General features: G+C 55.2%; 1 protein-coding gene across 8 annotated transcripts in view; it reads right to left on the bottom strand.

Moving 5' to 3' along the window:
- Window positions 1-713: 713 nt before the first annotated feature.
- Window positions 714-19,017, bottom strand: part of ABCB9 (ATP binding cassette subfamily B member 9) — a 33,631-nt gene continuing 15,327 nt past the window's right edge. For 7 of the 8 annotated variants that reach the window (XM_078061056.1, XM_078061057.1, XM_078061058.1 and 4 more), the window contains 10 exons: window positions 17,368-17,482; window positions 16,687-16,817; window positions 15,567-15,772; window positions 13,255-13,452; window positions 11,887-12,015; window positions 9,548-9,736; window positions 8,922-9,095; window positions 5,972-6,131; window positions 4,188-4,324; window positions 714-2,007 (listed from right to left, as the gene is read on the bottom strand). In XM_078061056.1, the coding sequence (XP_077917182.1) occupies window positions 1,747-2,007; window positions 4,188-4,324; window positions 5,972-6,131; window positions 8,922-9,095; window positions 9,548-9,736; window positions 11,887-12,015; window positions 13,255-13,452; window positions 15,567-15,772; window positions 16,687-16,817; window positions 17,368-17,482 (1,700 nt within the window). In that variant the 3' untranslated portion in view covers window positions 714-1,746. The remainder of the gene's footprint in view (window positions 2,008-4,187; window positions 4,325-5,971; window positions 6,132-8,921; window positions 9,096-9,547; window positions 9,737-11,886; window positions 12,016-13,254; window positions 13,453-15,566; window positions 15,773-16,686; window positions 16,818-17,367; window positions 17,483-19,017) is intronic. The other variant, XM_078061063.1, reaches the window with a different exon arrangement.

The following is a 19,017-nucleotide window of genomic DNA, read 5'->3' on the forward strand; positions in this document are numbered from 1 at the left end:
ACACACTTCCTGGGTGTAAATCCCAGCTCTACCCCTTACTAGCTGGTGGTCTTGAACCAGCAGCTTAACCTCCCTGGGACTCCGTTTGCTCAAGCCCCTGAGGTGAAGCAGGAGACTCAGCTGGTCGCAGCGTGGGTCAGCTTATTTGGCAGGAAAATGGGTACAGGGCTGACACTGAGCTGACGTATGCCGTGTGGCTGTACCAGCAGTTACGGTACTGAAATATTTCTCCACTGGTTGGTAAACAGCCACTGTCCCTCGGCCCCCTCCCGGGACCCCAGACTTCCTCAGCCCAGCAAGTAAGAATAACCGCCACAGAGGTCTTCCTGGGTCCAGCCTCCCCCCTCCCTTCTGATGGAGCTATGACGTAAGACTTCCTGGCTCCGCGGGGTGGAGTGGGCGTGGGGTACCCGGTCCCTGATGGAAGAGCAGGTGGCATTTGCTGGATCTCGGCTGTCCCAGGAGGCACGGAAGTCCCCCAGATTTCAAGAAGACAGGCCTCCATGACCCTGCACAAGCCCCATGGAGACAGACAGACCTGAATAATTCGTCAGGGCTGGAGATCGTGGGGACATGAAGAGCGCAGAAGGGGGGCTCCCAGACCCTGGGGCGGGGAGGCCCTATACCACCCCAAATCTCTCAGGCTAGGTCTGATGGAAAAACCTAACCAGGTGATGGGGCCCAGGGCCCAGGAAGAGGTCAGAGGTCAGGGGTCAGAGGTAGTACACTTTATTGACCGGGTTCTTCCAACATCTTGCAATGCCCCTCCCACCCCACCCCCCTGCAAAGCCAGGGCCTGAGCTTTGCCGCCGTCCTGTCCACCAGACAGGGAAGAGAATGTGTCTCTCAAACATCCAACATCTGAAGGGCTTCCGGGCCTCCGAAGAGCAGAGCGGCAGGGGTGGATGTGGGGGGGGGGGGTTGCCGGCTGGAGGGGGGGTGATGGGAGCAGGGGATGAAGGCGGGCCTGAGGGGCTCAAGCTGGGTGCAGGGCTGGGGACACCCTGAGGCTCTGCCAGGCCTGGCCAGCCCCTCACTCCCCCAGTTAAGGTTAGTAGTGGTTCACAGTGAGACTGGCTTAGATTTGGCAGGGCGGCAGGGACCACGGGCAGACGGGCGCTTTCCACTCTCCCTGCCGACCCTTGGCCTGACTCACGAAGCTGGGAAGAGAGAGGAAATCCCCTCCTCTGTGTCCCCCTTCTGGGACAGGAAAGCCCCTTCTCTCGAGGGGCAAAGGGTAGAGGCCTAGTTCTCCCCTGGCATCCCCTAGGCTATTAGGAAGGATCGTTTACTCCTGGCTCAGAAGTTTCTAGAGCATCTCAGTGACCTTGCCCATCATTACTCCCAATTAAAAAAAAAAAGTTTCTGAAATCTGAGAGTTGACTGGGGCCCATCGAACCAAGCAGTAAAAAACCTGGTAAGATCTTGGTTTAAAAAGGTAGCTCTACCTTCTCTTAGACGCCTTGGGAGGCCAGATGGAGAGAACAGTGGTGTCTCTACTGCCCGACTGGAGGCGGCGGCTCGTGGCAGCGGGGAAGGGGGGCGGGGGGCTGGTGGTGGCCCGGAGGACGGGGCGGGAAGCAGGGGCACGATGCAGGAAGCAGTGACACGCGGGACATGGCAGGTTGCCCTCCAGCGCTGTGGGCCTGGGCTCAGAGGGCAGCGGGTGTGGGGGGGACCCCCATGGGTACATCTGCCAGGCGGGCGCCGGGGCCTCGGCCCCACCGTGAGAGGCCGGGCCCGCGGTCAGGCCTTGTGAGCGCCACTGCCCGGCGGCTCCTTGCGGCCGGCTGAGTAGTCCGAGGCGGGCTCGAGCCCCAGCATCTGCCGCTGCACCAGCTTGGCGTAGAGGCCGCCCTGGGCCAGGAGCTGCTGGTGTGTGCCCTGCTGCACCACGCGGCCCTTGTCCAGCACCACGATGAGGTGCGCGCGCTCCACCGTGCTCAGGCGGTGCGCGATGATGAGCACCGTGTGCTTCTGCAGGTTGCCGTGGATGGCCTGCTGGATCTGGGGAGACACGGGGCGCGGCTCGTGCGGGCGCTGCCCCCAGCCACCCACAACCGCGCCCGGGCCTGGCTCGGCTCCCACACCCACCACATCACAGCGATGCTTTCACCTCTCCGAGCCCCAGTTCCTCATTCAGGGCTCGCCCACGGCAGGCTTCCTGGGCTTTTGTTCACAGGGGACGGAGCTCAGGGCCCGGGACAGGGGAGGTGCACGGCGAGTGACAGGTGAACCCTAACCCCCTAACCTGGTCACCTCTGCTCTTCCTGCTCCTTCCGCTCGCTAACCGCCTTGCCTCATGGTCTCACCGTCAGCCCCAAAGCTCAAGCCGACGAGACCACGGCCCGCAATTCCTCATCCTTCGCTCATTGTCCAAATCCAACCTATGCGCGAATCCTGCAGGTGCATCTCTGCCCAGTTCATCTAGTTCTTTCCATTCTCCTACCGCTACCCCTGTTACTTCTCATCCGAATGCCTGCAACCTGCCCGCACCCCCCCCCAGCCGGCGTGGATTTAACATTTCCATCAGTTCTTGTTGAGTTCCTGCTTTGAGCCCCACAACAGCTTCGTGTCCCAAACAAGAATAAAATCCAGACTCCACCTGACATTCTGCACTTGTCATAGACAAGAGTGCACAACACGAAGAGTGACCCCTAATGTAAACCAGGGACTTCAGTTAGTAACAGTGCATTAAAACTGGCTCATCAATTCTAACAGATGCACCACGGCAAGATGTTAATAACAGGAGAAACTGTGCGGTGAAAAGGAGATATATGGGAACTCTCTGCACTTTTTGCTCAATTTTCTTTAAACCTGAAACTTTTCTTCAAAAAAAAAAAAAATTCCATTAATTAAAAAAAAAAAATTCCAAACTCTGTAACTAGGGCGTGAGGAGGCTGTGTCTACGACTCTGTCCTCATCTTACCTTGTCAGACTCCCACCAGCCTGACACGCTGACCTTTGGGCTTGCCTGTGAATTTGCTCTAGGGCTTTGCACCTGCTGCCCTCTCCTCCTTGGATGCTCAGCTGGCTCCTCTCCTCTTGGGTCTCAGCTCAAATGGCACCTGAAGACCCCGCTTCCATCGGGGAGACGGGCACGCTCCAGCAGGGCTCCGGCAGTGTAAGGCCGTGTCTCGGGGATGACCCAGCCCCCCTAAATGCTCAGCGCTGCCAGGAGAATTGACTGTTCTAGCCAACACTTGACGGTAGGCCCCTGACGTCCCTTTCTTAGAGCATTTAATAAAAAGGGCTTATAATTGTAAATCCTTTCTCTGTCCCTTCGATATATATATATGCGAATCTCCTACAAGTCAAGAGCGTCTTTCTCAAGGACCTGAAGGCCATTTTTGAAATGTAATCATCAGGGAGGGCAGGCCTGGGTCTCGAGGCTCTACGGGAGGACAGAATTCCGGCCCACGGCTGGCAGCCAGCAGACACTGCTCCTAATCACATCCACACTGACCAACCACCGGCTTTCCCGTGAGCCCACTCCCTATGCCTTCATTCTCCTTTAATGCCTGTCACCACTGTCCCCTCTGCACAAAGCAGAAGGCAGTCCCGCTCTTTCCCCTACTGGCACTCGCTACTGAATAAAATCTGTTTTTTCAGCCTCAGTGTCTGGCTGTGTTTCTCTCTGACAGGGGTGACCTGTCTCAATGTCTCTCTCAAATGGCGGTTTCATTTTCTACGTGCCGTAGGCCACAGGTTGAACTCAGGCTTGTCTCCTTGTTTGTGACGTGTCTCGCCCTGGACTGGAAACGCTGCAGGGGCAGGCCTTTGTCTGGTCGGCCCGCACCGCAGCCTGGCGGCCGGGACGAGCTCAGTGAATACCTGTGTAGTCAGTGATTCGACCCACAGAGGGGCCGAGGTAGCTAGTCAGTGACAAATACACTATTGGACGCTCTTTACCTTGGAAAGGGGGCTCAGGGAGCAGACAACCCTGACTCCCATGATGAGCTGAGGGCAGGGCCTCGACTCCAAACCCGCATCACATGGTTTCAGCTCTGCCAAGAGCCGGCTGGCTAGACCTTCCGCCCTGGGTCCCCTCTCCCTTGGCTCCCCGCCTTCAGCCCTGAACACCACAGTCCGGAAGCTGACGGCCTGGGAGAGCCCCCAGGGTGTCTCCAAGCCCTTCCTGGCGCCTGCCCCGTACTCTGGTGTCACCCCACCAGCCCGCAACTCACCAGGTACTCGCTCTCTGCGTCCAGAGCGCTGGTGGCTTCGTCCAAGATGAGGACGGGTGGGTTCCTCACCAGAGCCCGAGCCATGGCCACCCGCTGCTTCTGGCCGCCGGACAGCTGGGCACCCTTCTCCCCAGTCTCTGCACGACAAAGGGGCCGGGGCAAGTGAGCGGAGGGCGAGGCTGGGGCAGCCTAGGGTAGAGAGAGAAGACCCCCTCCTCTTCCTTTCCCTGTTGCTGCAGGAGCTATGCTCTCTAGGAAAAGGTGTGGCTCGAAGGGCCACTGGCTGGGACAACCAACAGCTCCCACACTCACAAAAGGATGCTCTCCTTCCCTGTTCATGCAAATCAATAACTACATTCAACTGGTACTAAGATACCACTTTTTACCTATTAATTTGGCAAAAATCCCAATGTCTGATAATACACCGTCCTGGCGTGGCTGTGGGGAGACAGGCGCTCCCCCACCTTCCTGGGGCAAGCACATGGGGGGTGATCCCTCCGGCTGCAGGGCATATACCTCTGTGTCTATCATTTTGTGCTGTGCAAGTTTATGGATCACGAGTACAAGTGCACAACCCTGGCACTAGCATCCCCACCTCTGTGAACTGTCCCCACAACTGACCTTCCCACGTACAGTGGCAAAGGCACGTGTCGTGCACGACTCACAATACTAATACTGCAACTCAAAACAAGAGATCTACTCAAGCGTCCATCAGCAGGAAACTGAATGAATGATTTAAACAAATTATCATAAAGCCCGTTACCCTGGAATACTATGCAACCGTTTAAAGAAGGATCAAGGGAGCTCTTCAAGTGACAACGTGGAATGGTCACTAAGATACTGTGTTAGGTTAAAAAAAAAAAGCTAGGTGCAGAATATAGGGTGCTGTTTTTTTTCTGTAAAAGGTCAGGAGGAAATAAAAATATATATTCTTATTTGCATGAAGAAGCTCCCAAAGGACATGTAAGAAGCTAACAAAAGAAGTTTTGGTGGGCCAGGAGGAAACAGGGGTAGAGAAAGGGATGGAGTAAAACCCCTCATTGTATATCATTTCACATGTATTTTTAGTTTTGAACCATGCGAACGGCCCCTTCACAAGAGTTAAAATTTTAAAGTATGTTAAATATAACAAAATATATAACATAAATCAGTATATTGTTATATTATATTATTGAGTTATTAATATAAAATTAAGCAACTATAATTAACCTGATATATATATATATATATATATATATATATATATATATATATAATTTAAAAATAATAATGTTTTGGGGTGCCTGGGTGGCTCAGTCAGTTAAGCGACCAACTCTTGATTTTGGCTCAAGTCACCATCTCAGGGTCGTGGGATCGAGCCCCTTGTTGGGCTCTGCACTGGGCTTGCTGGGTGGAACCTGCTTAAGATTCTCTCTCTCTGGGGTGCCTGGGTGGCTCAGATGGTTAAACGTCTGCCTTTGGCTCAGATCATGATCCCAGGGTCCTGGGATCGAGCCCTGCATCAGGCTCCCTGCTCAGCGGGGAGCCTGTTTCTTCCTCTCCCTCTGCCCCTCCCCCCTATGCTCGTGCCTTCTCTCTCTAAAAAAAAAATAATAGATAATAATAATGTTTTAAAACTAAATAGAGGTGGTTGGTTACATAGTACTGTAAAGGTACTAAATGTCAAGTGAGTTTCACTGCAATAGTAAAGAGCGACTGGCAGGGAGTTATGCTTCACTCGGAGGGTCCCATCCCCGAGGGCGGACCTTCCGGCGGGGTGGAGGTGCCGCTCCCGGGCCGTGTACCTGTGTTGTAGCCGTCCTGGAGCTCCATGATGAAGCCGTGGGCGTTTGCCTTCTGTGCGGCCTCCACCACCATCTCGAAGGGCACGGTGGGCAGGCCGTAGGAGATGTTGTCTGTGATGGAGCGGGCGAAGAGCACCGGCTCCTGGCTCACCAGGGAGATCTGTGTGGGAGACAGGATGGGGCATGAGAGGCCGGGCACGCATCCGTCCAGCTGTCACCGGGAACCTTGCCAGCCCCAGGCCTGCCTGACGCCAGGGGTCTTGGGTCTGAAATCTGAGCAGGGCCTGCGCTGGGCTGCTATAATGTCAGCTGCCTCTCTCCTTCAAAAACAACAGAGTCCACTTTCTGCACAAGCCCTCAGCTTCCCCTGACCAAAAATCTGGGGCCAGCTAAGCTGGCCGCTCTGGGCTAAGCCAAGTTCCCTGACCTCTAAGAGAGCTTGCTGTCTGTCCCTGTCCTGGGGCGGCGGCGGGGGGGGGGGGGGGGGGTGGAGAGAGAGAAAGAGAATGTAGAATGTGAGTCAGTCTGTCCACACCAGAAGACAAGAGGCCACAGCAGCCCCCAGGATAAAGGCCTCCCTGGTGTCCCCTCCCTCCAGAGAGAGTAACTTATTTTTTTTTTAAAAGATTTTATTCATTTATTTGACAAAGAGACACAGCAAGAGAGGGAACACAAGCAGGGGGAGTGGGAGAGGGAGAAGCAGGCTTCCCACGGAGCAGGGAGCTGGATGCGGGGCTCGATCCCAGGACCCTGGGACCAAGACCTGAGCCGAAGGCGGACGCTTAATGACTGAGCCACCCAGGCGCCCCCAGAGAGAATAATTTAAAGAAGCTTGTCCCATGATCCCAGTTTTAGGAATGTAGCCTACAAAAATATTATGGAGAATATCACTGCAACATTGTAAATAGAAAAAAAATCAGTTTCATAAATTGGGGCTTGACTAATAATCACAGTGTATCCATTAAATCAAATATGCACACACGCACACACACACACAAACACCATGATTCTGTTTTTGTTAAAAAAAACTTATATATGTAGGGGTGCCTGGGTGGCTCAGCCGTTTAAGCGTCTCGCTCTTGATTTTGGCTCAGGTCATGATCTCAGGGTCATAAGATCGAGCCCCGCGTCAGCCTCTGTGCTGGGCTTGGAGCCTGCTTGGGATTCTCTCCCTCTGTCTATCTTTCTCTCTCTCTTTAAAAAAAACAAAAAAGCAAAAAACTTATATATGTACCTTTACTTATCAATATATTTATGTAAAGATAGGAAACAGGTTGGAAAGGATATTTACTAAATTGCTAACACCAGTTAACCTCCATGGAGTGGAATTTAAAAGGTGAGATGGAGGGGAACTCTCACGTCATAATTACAAAATTCTCTGAATATATGGGAATGTGGTTAGATTGTTGCATTTTACTGTTTGGGGCTTATGAAAATTAAAACTTTTAATTTGAACTAAAGAGAAGGTAGTCACAAAAGAGGAAATCCAAGCACTGAACCGTATGTTAAAGTACTTGATATGTTTGGTCATCAGGAAAATGCAGAAGACCTCTGTGAACTACCTCTACGTATGTACTCAGCAGCTGGCAAAAGGTCAGCACTGACACTATTAACTGTCTAAGAATATTACATGTCTAAGCATATTAGCTATTGCAAAGCCTGAATAACTCTGCCTAAAGGCCATTTCCAGAACTCTGCTGGGCAGCAGCGTTGTCATCACATACCTGGGGTCACTGCTCAGCCATCTACACCTGGTTATATGCAGATGGGTAGGCATATATCACAATGTGTGGCCTCTGCCACCATCTAGAACTTGGCTAGGAGTTCTGGAATCTCTGTGCCAACCCTCAGGCTCTCCTGTAATTTAATGTATGTTGATGATGGAAATGGTGCCTTCTTGATAGTTGGTTTTTCTTGTTATATGTACAACCTGAACAACCATCCAGGGCATCCCTGTTCTTTTTTTTTTAATATTTTAAAAATTTTATTTATTTATTTGACAGAGAGAGACACAGCGAGAGAGGGAACACAAGCAGGGGGAGTGGGGGAGAGAGAAGCAGGCTCCCTGCTAAGCAGGGAGCCCGATGCGGGGCTCGATCCCAGGACCCTGGGATCATAACCTGAGCCAAAGGCAGACGCTTAACGACTGAGCCATCCAGGTGCCCCCCAGGGCATCCCTGTTCTTATGCTAGCACAGGATCAGGTGTTGAGGATCCCTTCCTGAAATGATTACCAAAAACTGTATGGTCATGAATAAGCCTCTTTTGAGTACTAGAGACAACTTAAATGTGGAGCAACTGGAACTCTCACCCACTGCTAGTGGGAATGTAAAGTGGTATGACCACCCTAGTGACAGTAGCTACTAAAGTCCAGCATATACGTCCACTCTGGGAGAACACACGTACCCGTGTGCACCAGAAAACGTGGACAAAATGGTCTATGTCAGTACTGGTAATGGTAAAAACAGGAAACAACCCAAGTCTCCATCAAGAGCAGAATGCGTAGATTGTGACATGTTTACACAGTAGATGATCACCCAGCAACGAAAATAAATGAACTACGACCACAGCCTCAACGTGGATGTCTCACAAATAAGGCTGAGTGGAAGAAGCAAGACCCATCTGAACACAAGCTCTATGATTCCAGCCAGATAACGTTCAAAACTAGGCAAAACACAGCTCTGCTGTTCGGGGAGGCACAAAGCGATGGTAAAACTGAAGAAAGAGAAGATCATAAAAGTCAGGGAGATGCAGCCTCTGGGGGGAAGAGAAGGGACACACGGGGTGGAGGAGTGCTGGAATGTTCTGTTTCTTGACCTGGGTGCCAGTGTGCAGGTGCAACTCTCTGAGCCTGTTTTTACCTGTATCACTTCTCTGCACCTGCGTTATTGCTCGCGAGGGTGAAGGTTGGACAAAGTGCACAGGAGGACAACAAAGGCCCATTCACGTACCACGCGGTGCAGGTACTTGTGGTCATAGGCGCTGATGGGCTTCCCGTCCAGCAGCACGCAGCCCCCCTCCAGGGGGTAGAAGTTCTCCAGGATGTTGACGCAGGAACTCTTCCCACTGCCCGAGGGTCCCACAAGTGCGGTCACCTTTCCTGGGGACAGGCTGAAGGAGACATTCTGCAAGAAACAGGCGGACTCCGTGTGGGGCCACTGGCTCAGATGCTCTGGCCTCGGACATGGCGGGCACCCTTCCCAGCCCACCCGTGCTCCCTTGCCATGGTTGGGCCCTGCCAGTCCCTGGAATGCTCTCCTTTCTAGGATTTGGCAGGACTTGGATGCTCACTTCCACTGCCTGGGTGCCTCCTCTCCTTGTTCAGGACCCAGCTCCAATGTCCTCTCCTCTGAGAAGCCCTCCTTGACTGTTAACACCATCCCTATGAGCTACCCCTATCACACCACCCTGATTTACTGCCTTCCTAGCACTTAGTATCTGGAATGCTCTGTTAATGATCTGCCTTCCCTGACTCCAGCCAAACTCCATGAGGACAAGGACTCTGCCTTACGTGATCCTGGCTACACTGTGAGGGAAGGGATGATGTGGGCGGGCCTCGGGCGGGCACCCCTCTTACCTGCAGGACTTGGGTGTGGGGCCGAGTGCGGTAGGTGAAGGTCACGTTCTCAAAGTCCACCCGGCCCTCCAGGCGGTCAGGGGCCAAGTTCCCATCATGCACCATGGTTGGCTGCCGGTCAATGAACTCAAACACCTTCTCGGCGGCCCCCACTCCTTGCATCAGGCCGCTATAGACGGAGCCCACGGACTGCGGGGGGAGGAGACACAAGTTCTTGGCCCAGTGACACCCCAGTGCTGGGACCCCCATGGTGGCCAGAGAGATGAAGGGGGTGCAGAGAGAGCAGGGACACAGCAGCCATTCTGGGGGGTGGGTGCAGGACACTGCCGGGGCCCCCCAGTAGTAAAGCAGATAATGACAACACTGACAAAAGGAGAGCAGCAAGGGGCGCCTGGGGGGGCTCAGTCCGTTAAGCATCTGCTTTCAGCTCAGGTCATGGTCCCAGGGTCCTGGGATGGAGCCCCATATCAGGCTCCCTGCTCCGCGGGAAGCCTGCTTCTCCCTCTCCCACTGCTCCCTGCTTGTGTTCCCTCTCTCGCTGTGTCTCTCTCTGTCAAATAAATAAATAAAATCTTTAAAAAAAACCCAACAACAATACTGAGCCACTCGTGGGAACACATTAGGAGCCCAGCGCCTCGTGGCCAGTACAGCTAAAGCTCACCACCATCCTGCCCGGTGGGTGTTACCACCCCCCAGCGGAGGAAACGGAAGGGCAGGGTAGTTAAACGAACCAGCCAGAATGTGGCAGAACAGGAATTCTGAACGGAATTCCTCTCTCGGCTGCCACAGCATTTTTAAATTTCGGTTTTAAAAACGGCCCTTGGGGCGCCTGGGTGGCTCAGTCGTTAAGCGTCTGCCTTCGGCTCAGGTCATGATCCCAGGGTCCTGGGATCGAGCCCCGCATTGGGCTCCCTGCTCAGCGGGAAGCCTGCTTCTCTCTCTCCCACTCCCCCTGCTTGTGTTCCCTCTCTCGCTGTGTCTCTCTCTGTCAAATAAATAAATAAAATCTTAAAAAAACAAAAAAACAAAAAAACACAGCCCTTAATTCACGCTATCCATTCTCCTTGGGTAAAAACACATACAACATAAATGAGTGATAATGACGACTCATTTTGCTGAGCACTTTGCATATGTTATGGGGTAGGTTCTAGCATTATCTCGTTTTTTGCTGATGAGAAAACTGAGGCACAGAGAGCTCAAGTCTCTTCCTCCAGCTCACACAGCTGGGACATGGCAGAGCCAGGTCTTGAACCCGGGCACGGCCGGCTCCTGAGTTCAGGCCCTTGTGTGCTATGACCGAGGGGCCTGGCTGGGGAATCCAGCGCAGCTAGGACTGTTATCATTAATATCAAGACATTATCACTGATGTTAAGATACGAGCACCATGGAGCTGTACCCCTCACACCTCCTCCCACTGGTGGCCCCAGGAATCTGCGTACCGTATCCTCCCAGTCCTTCCTCTGTGCATTTACAAGCACATGCACATACATGATAAATAATTTTGAGATTTAAAAACCACACCACTGGAATCAGACTCTTCCCATTGTTTCATGGCGCATCTTAGGGTCCCTTGCACGCTGGTACCCACAGATCTGCCTCATGTCTGTAGCTGCTACCTAGTTTCTATCGTGCAGACGTCCTGCTTCTGGAACACAGATGGGCCATGTTGGCCCAATCCCTGACCCCGGCACTGGACGACGCTTGGACTTTCCACCATGTGAAGCAACGCTCCGCTGAGTGCGCACACACCTCTGCCCACCGGAGTGGGTGTCTCTGCGGCCCGGGTTCCCAGAGGCAGAACTGCGGCGTCAATGACAGGCTGGTGTGGCTCTGGCCGATGCGGAGCGCTAACACCCCCTCCCCCCAGGCACACCCCCAGCTCTATTGGAGGACACGGAGGCCCATCGTAGTGCCAGGGAGTTAAGGCCCCCACTCGAAGCATCCTCAAGCAGCGGCGGAGGGCGGCTCGGGCAGGAACACCCCAGCTCCCTGCCTCAAAGTCAGACCCGTCTGGCTTTGAACCCGGTTCCCCCACCAACATGGCGGGCAAGTCCCTTAACCTCTCTGAGCCTCAGAGAAATGGGAGGTAGTACTGAGACCCCTCATGGTGTTCTTTGGAGCATTTCCTGAAACATCCTTGTCCCTGTCACTCTGCTCAGTAAATGGAGCTGCGGTGGCCACTTGGTAATATTACTGTCATCGTTGGTATGATGTTCTCTCCCCCACCTACTTAGAAAGAAATACCCCACCCGTCAGACCCCGGAGTATTTCCCCCCTTTACATCCCTCTTCCCCATCCCTCCAGGTCCCCCAGAACCCCTCCCCAAGCCAGCCCCTCACCTCCATACAGTCTCCCAGGACAAACTCGTAGATAATGAAGGAGATGAGGTTGCCGCTGGTCATCTGTCCCGAGATGACGAGGTGGCCCCCGTAGTAGAGGATACTGACCTGGACTACCAGCAGCGTGAGCTGGGGGCAGAGGGAAGGGCAGGGGGACCTGGGTCACAGGGGCCTTGGCTCAGACCCTGATACGCCCCCCATTCCCCACCCCCCCACCCTCCCAGGCTGCAGGGGGAGGTGAGAGCAGCTGTGGGCTGTGCTCGCCCAGCCACAGACTGAAACTCCAGCCAGGCAGGGATGTCCTCCCACATGCTGGTGCCCGGCTGTCACTCATGCCCTCCTGCTCCCCGGCCCTGGACTTCTTCCCCGCAAAGGCCCCCAGCTGGAGGGAGCCGTGGGCCTGGCGGAGAACAAGGCTTTCTTTGTGAGGCCCTGGCGCACACCCAAAAAGCCCCCAGCGCTCAGCCAGGCCGGGAGGGAGCTGTTAGTCCTCCTCCTCACCGGAAAGAGCACGGCTCAGGGAGGTTCAGTCCACTGGCTAAGGTCACACAGCAAGCCAGGCAGGGCAGGACGATGGGTCTGTTTCCTGTCCCCACCAGGTTCCATGAAGGAGGGGCTGCGTCCAGGGCACCCTGGCCTCCTACCGCCTCTCCCCACCCCAAGCCCCTGGCTGGGTTAGACCTAGATCGATGGTTAGACCACGGTGCCTTTGTGCCAGGGACAAAAGGCACCCAGGCAGGTGGGCAGATTGCTGAGAGGCTTGGCTAGCTGAGCTGGGTTTCGGGCCCCTTCTCCTCTCTGGCTGGGTACTTTGGAGGGGTGGCCTGTCCTGTCCCCTGGTCCCCTGGTAGATCACCACTCCTTCTTCCCCCTAAACTCCACACCCTTCTCATACCTACCCCAGGTATGCCCTGATGTGCCCACCTCCCAGACGTGGCCAACAGACAGCAACAGGCTCCAAGTGCTCCCCATTCTCCAGGAGGGGCTGTGATTCACCCACAGGGAGTGAGCTAGACACTCCAATGGGGTGTGTGTGATTGTGACATAGGGCCTGCCAGACAGTGGCCTAGGCTGGGTCCCGCTGGCCTCGGGGTGACTCCCTTCCGGGGCAAGGATGCTTCCCCAGCCACCCCATGCCCAGGTGAGAGGAAAAGAGGAGGTGCCCATGAGGACATTCACTGGAAGGGTGAATTCTTTTCCAGAAAGATTTCTCCGCGGACAAGCAGAAAGGTGGGACAGAGTAAAGTCAAGTGCAACCAGCCTGACACTGACACGGAGGGACCAAGGCTCGCGTCCTGGTCAAGGAATCCCCCCATCTTTGCGTCCTGCCCCCCGACAGTCAGACCTGCCCGGGCCAGGGGCACATACCCCGCTGCCCCAGACGTAGTACGTGTAGGCTGCGGCCTCCTTCCTGTTCAGCTTATACACCTGCTGCAGTTTCCGCGAGTAAACCCCCGCCTCCTCCTCCTCGTTGGCAAAGCTCCGCACCGTCTTCATGGCACTGATGGTCTCCTCGGCTGTGCTGCTGGCCCTTGCCAGGGCATTCTGGACCTCTTTGGAGAGCCTCTGTGGGCAGGAGCGGGGACAAGAAGGAAGAGACCCCAAAACAGACAGTCTCACCATCTAACGGCCCCTCGGCCTCTCCGGGTTTTCTGCCCTCAGTTAGCGCCAGCTCTATGCACGGAGTCCAAGGACAAAAGGACAAGACCGAGCTCCCCGTTTTTCCCCATGGCCTTCTAGCTTCATTTGACAGACTCAGAGAATAGACTCTAGCTGGGTTCTTGGGGTGAGCTCCTGAGGTTCCAGCTCCTGAGGGATGGGGGACTGATCATGAAGTCATCTCCACTACTTAAAGGTGGTTATTCACAAACACAGTATTTGGTAATCCTCTCAGAAAAGGAGCCTCAACACCTGATCCTGTGCTGGTATAAGACAGGGATGCCCTGGATGGTTGTTCAGGTTGTACACTATACAAGAAACACCAAGTATTAAGGGGGTGTCATTTACATTATCAAAATACATTAAATTATGGTAGAGCCTGAGGACTGGCACAGAGATTCCAGAACTCCTAGCCAAGTTCTAGATGGTGGTGGAGGGCTCTGAATCTGGCTGCACTGTGTGTGTATGACTGGGTATAGATGGCTGAGAAGTCGTCCCAAGTGGCGGACCACCAGGCTGCTGCCCACCAGCGTTCTGGAAGTGGCCCCTGGGCAGAGCTCTTCAGGCCTTGCAATAGTTAACATGCTCAGATTCTCAAACCATCAAGGAAGGTTGCCAGGGAGGCCAGGCCAGGATCATGCATGGGCGCGTCCCATGACCTTCAAGTCTCGCTGAGGCCATCGGAAGCATGCAGCGTGTTCTGGCAACTCGGGTGGAGCCATTCTGTGTCCTGAGTCATGTCTGACCGTGGGCAGGGTGTGTGTGGCTTGTGGGGATGACTCGGTGGCTGTATTCAACACATTCAGGTACCAGCAGGAGACCTGGAGAGCTCCCTTGAGGCCCCGCCCAACCGATAGGGCCTGAGGTGTGCAGGGGGCTGATAGGGGAAGCTCCAGGGTTTCCTGCCCTGGAAGGGGCTGGCCGGAAGGCAGGAAGGGCGGGGTGGGGAGCAGAGGAAAGGAAATGGCTCCAACTCATATATTTACTCTTTCTACTCAGGGAGGAAAACAGAGGCCCGTGGCCCAGAATCACGGGGGAGAGGGTCCTCTGGGTGGTGGGCTCTGCCAGAAGGCACCACAATGGTTGTGGGGAATGGATGCATTTTGGGGCTGGCCTCGGGCCACGGCCACCAAAGGTTCTAACTGAGCCCGTCTCTCCTGCTCAGGGGGACCCCTGTCCCCTCAGGCCTGGTCACTGGGGAAGGAGCCGCCCGCACCTGTCTAAACCCAGCCTCGGTCACTTACAGCTCAGGAGCACCCACCAAGGTGGGGAGCAGGAGGAGGGTGAGGCTGGGGTCTAGCTCGTCAGGCCAGCCCTCCCAGCAGGGGCAGCGCCCAGGAGTGGCCATAGGGGACCGCAGCCTGCCCACAGCTGCATCGTGGGCGAGGGCCTCGCTCCTGGGGCCTGAGCCACCCCCACATCAACACTCTACAGAAAGAGAGCAAACTCTGCACTCAGTGTAAACCAGAGTTCTTGCAAAGGCCTGACCGTCGTCACCTCCCTGCCCTCACTCCCTCTCACGTCCCCTCACCCCCGCTCTGGCACCACCGGGCCTCCCTGAGGATCCTCAAACACACCGGGCACATTTCCACCTCAAGGCCTGTGCACTGGTTCTGCCCTCCGCTTGGAACATGCTTCCCAGAGACTTCCACCTCTTGGCTCAACTGTCACCTTCTCAGAAGGACCGATTTAAAGTGGCAGCCACCCGCCATGCTCCCCATCTCTCTCTCTCACTTTATTTTCCTCCCGAGCACTCACCACCTCTCATCATACTCTATACTGGCGCTCTTATTGCTGTTACCTATCGTCTGCCTCTTCCACTAGAACATGAGCCCCTTGAGGGCAGAAGCTTTTCGGTTTCACTGATGGATCCTGGTGCCTGGAAATAGGAGGTGCTTCATAAGGATCCCCTGAATGACCCAGTGCACAGGTGGACGGGGGGCGCCCCCGAGCGCCTGGTGAGGCTCCTCCCTCCCTCCGGAGCACTGCGCAGACCCCAGCAGGGACCCGGCGGGGCCTACCTTGTAGTACTTGCCATAGATGTCGGACACCATCATGATGATGGGGAAACCCATGAAAGTGACCAAGGACAGCTGCCACGAGAGGCTGAACATGAAGACCACCACACCCGTGACCTTGACCGTGTTCCGCAGGAAGATGTTGATGTTCTGGGAGACCAAGTCACTGACCATGGTGGTGTCCGAGGTGAGGCGGGAGATGAGGTCCCCTGGAACACAGGCAGTTCAGTTCCCACTGTGGCAATGGGGCCACTGGGGCGGGGGGGGGGGCAGGAGACACGAAGGGGCTTCCGAGAGGCACGATGGAGCTCGGGCCTCCCCTCCCTTCTGGGTGGGGAGGGGAGAGAAGAGCAGACACCCCTCGAGGGCTGTTCTGAGCCCAGCCCTCGTCACTAGCATCTCGTGACGTCACATCCCACCGTACGCGGGAGGCAGCTGAGGCCCAGAAAGGGAAGCTGGTGCCACACGGCCCGTCCCTGACTGCGCCGGAACCAAAGCCATCTCTCCTCCCTGTCACTGGCAGAGGGGATAACTCCCCTCTTCCCTCAGAGAGAAACAATCATCTGGGCTGTGGGGAGGAGAAACTTTCAGCACTTGGCCGGGCTAAGAGTTTCACGACTCCCCCACGGTAGCTCCTACTATTGTTCCCATTTTCGAGAGGAGAAAACAGAGGCTCAGAGGGGCTAAGTTAGCGAATGGTGGAACCAGGGCTGGGCGCCAGGCCGGTCTGTCTCAGAGCTGGGATCTTGGCCTGACACTGTACTGCCCTGGACCCCACCCCTCACACCCCCTTGGAGCTGAGCCTCTCAGGCCACAGGCTTGGATAGTCCTGGCCTTTGTGGTTCTCAAACAGCAGTGGGAAGCAAGGCCTTGGCTCCTGCAGGGGTCTCAGCTGGTCTGGCCAGGGTCCTCCTACAGTGGCCACAGCTCAGACCAAAACCTCAGCCAGCAGGCCAGCTTCCCGGCCTCAGGCAGGGCCTCCTGGGGCGTTTCTATCCTCAACAGGATAGCAGGAAAAGCCAGCCATTGAATCCCCCGACGTGAGACAAGCCCCCCCTGGCTGGGCGCCCCCCCCGGCTGGGCCCCCCCACCGGAGGTCACCCCAGGCCGCGGGAGGACCAACCTGTGCGATTCTCGTCAAAGAAGCTCATCTCCTGGGACACCAGTGAGCGGAAGAGACGGTTTCGAAGGCGAATGTTCAGTCTGGCAAATATGAGGGTAAAAATGCCGCCCCGAATACCTGCGGCAAATGAGCTAATTGCAGATAAGAGATGTTATATATAGCACGACGTCCTTGCGACAACCAACAGCCATAACCCGGCTGCCCCCTCCCGCGGCTGGCAGGTGTGGGCCCCTTGCAGGGCAGACACAGGGAGGGACCCAAGCTCGAGCCCCTTTCCAGGGCTGGCACCACCACGCAGTCTCCCTTGTTCCCCAACTGGAGTCCCCAAGATGAGAGCAGAAAGGGGTTGTTTACCAGGGACGAGGGACCCAATGCTGCCAGCCAGACCCCTCTTCCTTCCAGAACAGCACAGACCAGGCTGTCCCTGGTTTCCCGTTTGGAGAGCAGCCAGGGAAGGTAAAAGGGGAACCCTGAGGCCTGAAGCCAATTTCAGGGACAAGAGGGTATGACTTGAGGGCAGGGCTCAATCGAATGGATACGGGTTCTAAGCCAGTTTGGTTGTTGGTTACCACGATGACCGGCTGAGTGACAGGCCCACCAGGGGCATCTCCCGGGCCTCCCTGACCTCCCTCCCCTGCTGCAGGCCTGGAGGAGGGGGGCGTGGGGGTGGGAGCCGGCTACCTGCCGATGGCCAGCAAGCACATGACAATGACCGCCGTGCTGAACTGCTCCATGCTCTTCTGGATGACGATGCCGTCAATGGCCCGGCCGGTGTAGTAGGGAAGGAAGGTCTCTCCTGCCAGGAGACAAGGTGGGCTCAGGGGGAATCTGCAGCCGGGGGGAGCCCGTACTGGGCCTCCTGAGCCTCGGGAAGCCCGCACACCACGTGTTCCACTCACTCCTCTGATGGGGTTTTCTCTCCTGGCAAACTTCTGCTTCTCACCACGGTGGGAGGCGGGGTGGGGGCCCGTACTGCTTCAGGCCCCCTCTTTTCAGAGACCAGGAACACAGGAAACATGGGTCATTCAATCTATACAGACTGGGGCGGTCTTGTTAATAACGGGCACCAGGCCTGAGCATAAGAAGCTCTGCAGCTGGTCCTGTTATCACCCCATTTTACAGAAGAGGGCAATGAAGCTGGAAGGTGAGGTGACACTCAACGGGCCACACGGCCAAAGTTCACTTCCTTCTCGCCAGCAGAGGGCTGAGTCCAAATGCTAGAACCTCAGAAGATGTGGATTTTCTGGTTCCAAGCAGTGCTGGAAATGGCCACCCAGCCCCTTTTGGTGAAGCGCTTTAGAGTTTGCCATGTGATTTCGTACCCATTATACTACTGTATCTTCAGAACAATGCTGGGGGTGGGGGGTGGGGAGAGGGGGCAAGCGGGACGTCACCCCCATTTCACAGAGGTGAACAGGAGAGTCAGAGGCTGGGTGATTTGCCTGAGGTCACACAGCACAGGGCAGTTAAGAGGAAGGGCCAGAACTCAAACCCAAACTGGCCTCCCATTTGGGGGCTCTTTCCTATCCCTTCCCTCCCAATAACCCAGAAAGCCTGCTGTTATCTTGTGCGGATGATGGACAGGGAACTGAAGGTGGTCAGACCAGGCTGTGTCCTCACTGTCACTTGGCTCTTTCCACGGGCAGAACCTGGCGTACAGTAGGCGCTCAGTAAGGGTCAGCAAATGAATCCTGGCCAACTCTGTGTGAGACAGTGAGGCCTTCTGTGGGGTTCTGCTGCCCTCTGCTGGTCTTGGCACAGGGACCACAAGGTGGCAGCCTCGAGGGCCTCAGTCCCCACGTCCTCCGTTAGATGGGGTTTCTCGCTGCGGACACTGTGGAGTCCACCTGAGTTGAAGTTCAGCCTCAGTTTACCCTCAGCAAAGAAAAGGGCATCAGCGAGCTCCAAGAGCAGCTCAACTCCAGCAAACACTGATGACGATATTAAGCACAAAAGACACTTACGGAGCCCTTCCCGGGTAACAGGCATTGCGCTAAGCATGTGCGCCGACTCTTGTTGAATCCGCGCGAGAATCACATGAAACTCTCCAATCCACTGGCATATCCTGGGGCTCCACCTTCAAAATATTGTTGACCTTTGAACAACGGGGGTTTGAACTGCGCAGGTCCACTTACACGTGGGTTTTTTCCATAAATGCAGTACCGTACTGCAAGTGTATTTTCCTTATGATTTTTCCTAGTAACGTCTTTCCCGTGGCTCACTTTATTGTAAGAATACAGTGTGTAATACATAGAACATACAAAATATGCGCTAATCTCCTGTTTATGTGACCAGCAAGACTTCCAGTCAACAGTAGGCTATTCGTAATTA

Source organism: Halichoerus grypus, chromosome 13 (assembly GCF_964656455.1).
Source record: "Halichoerus grypus chromosome 13, mHalGry1.hap1.1, whole genome shotgun sequence".
NCBI classification, from domain to species: Eukaryota; Metazoa; Chordata; class Mammalia; order Carnivora; family Phocidae; genus Halichoerus; species Halichoerus grypus.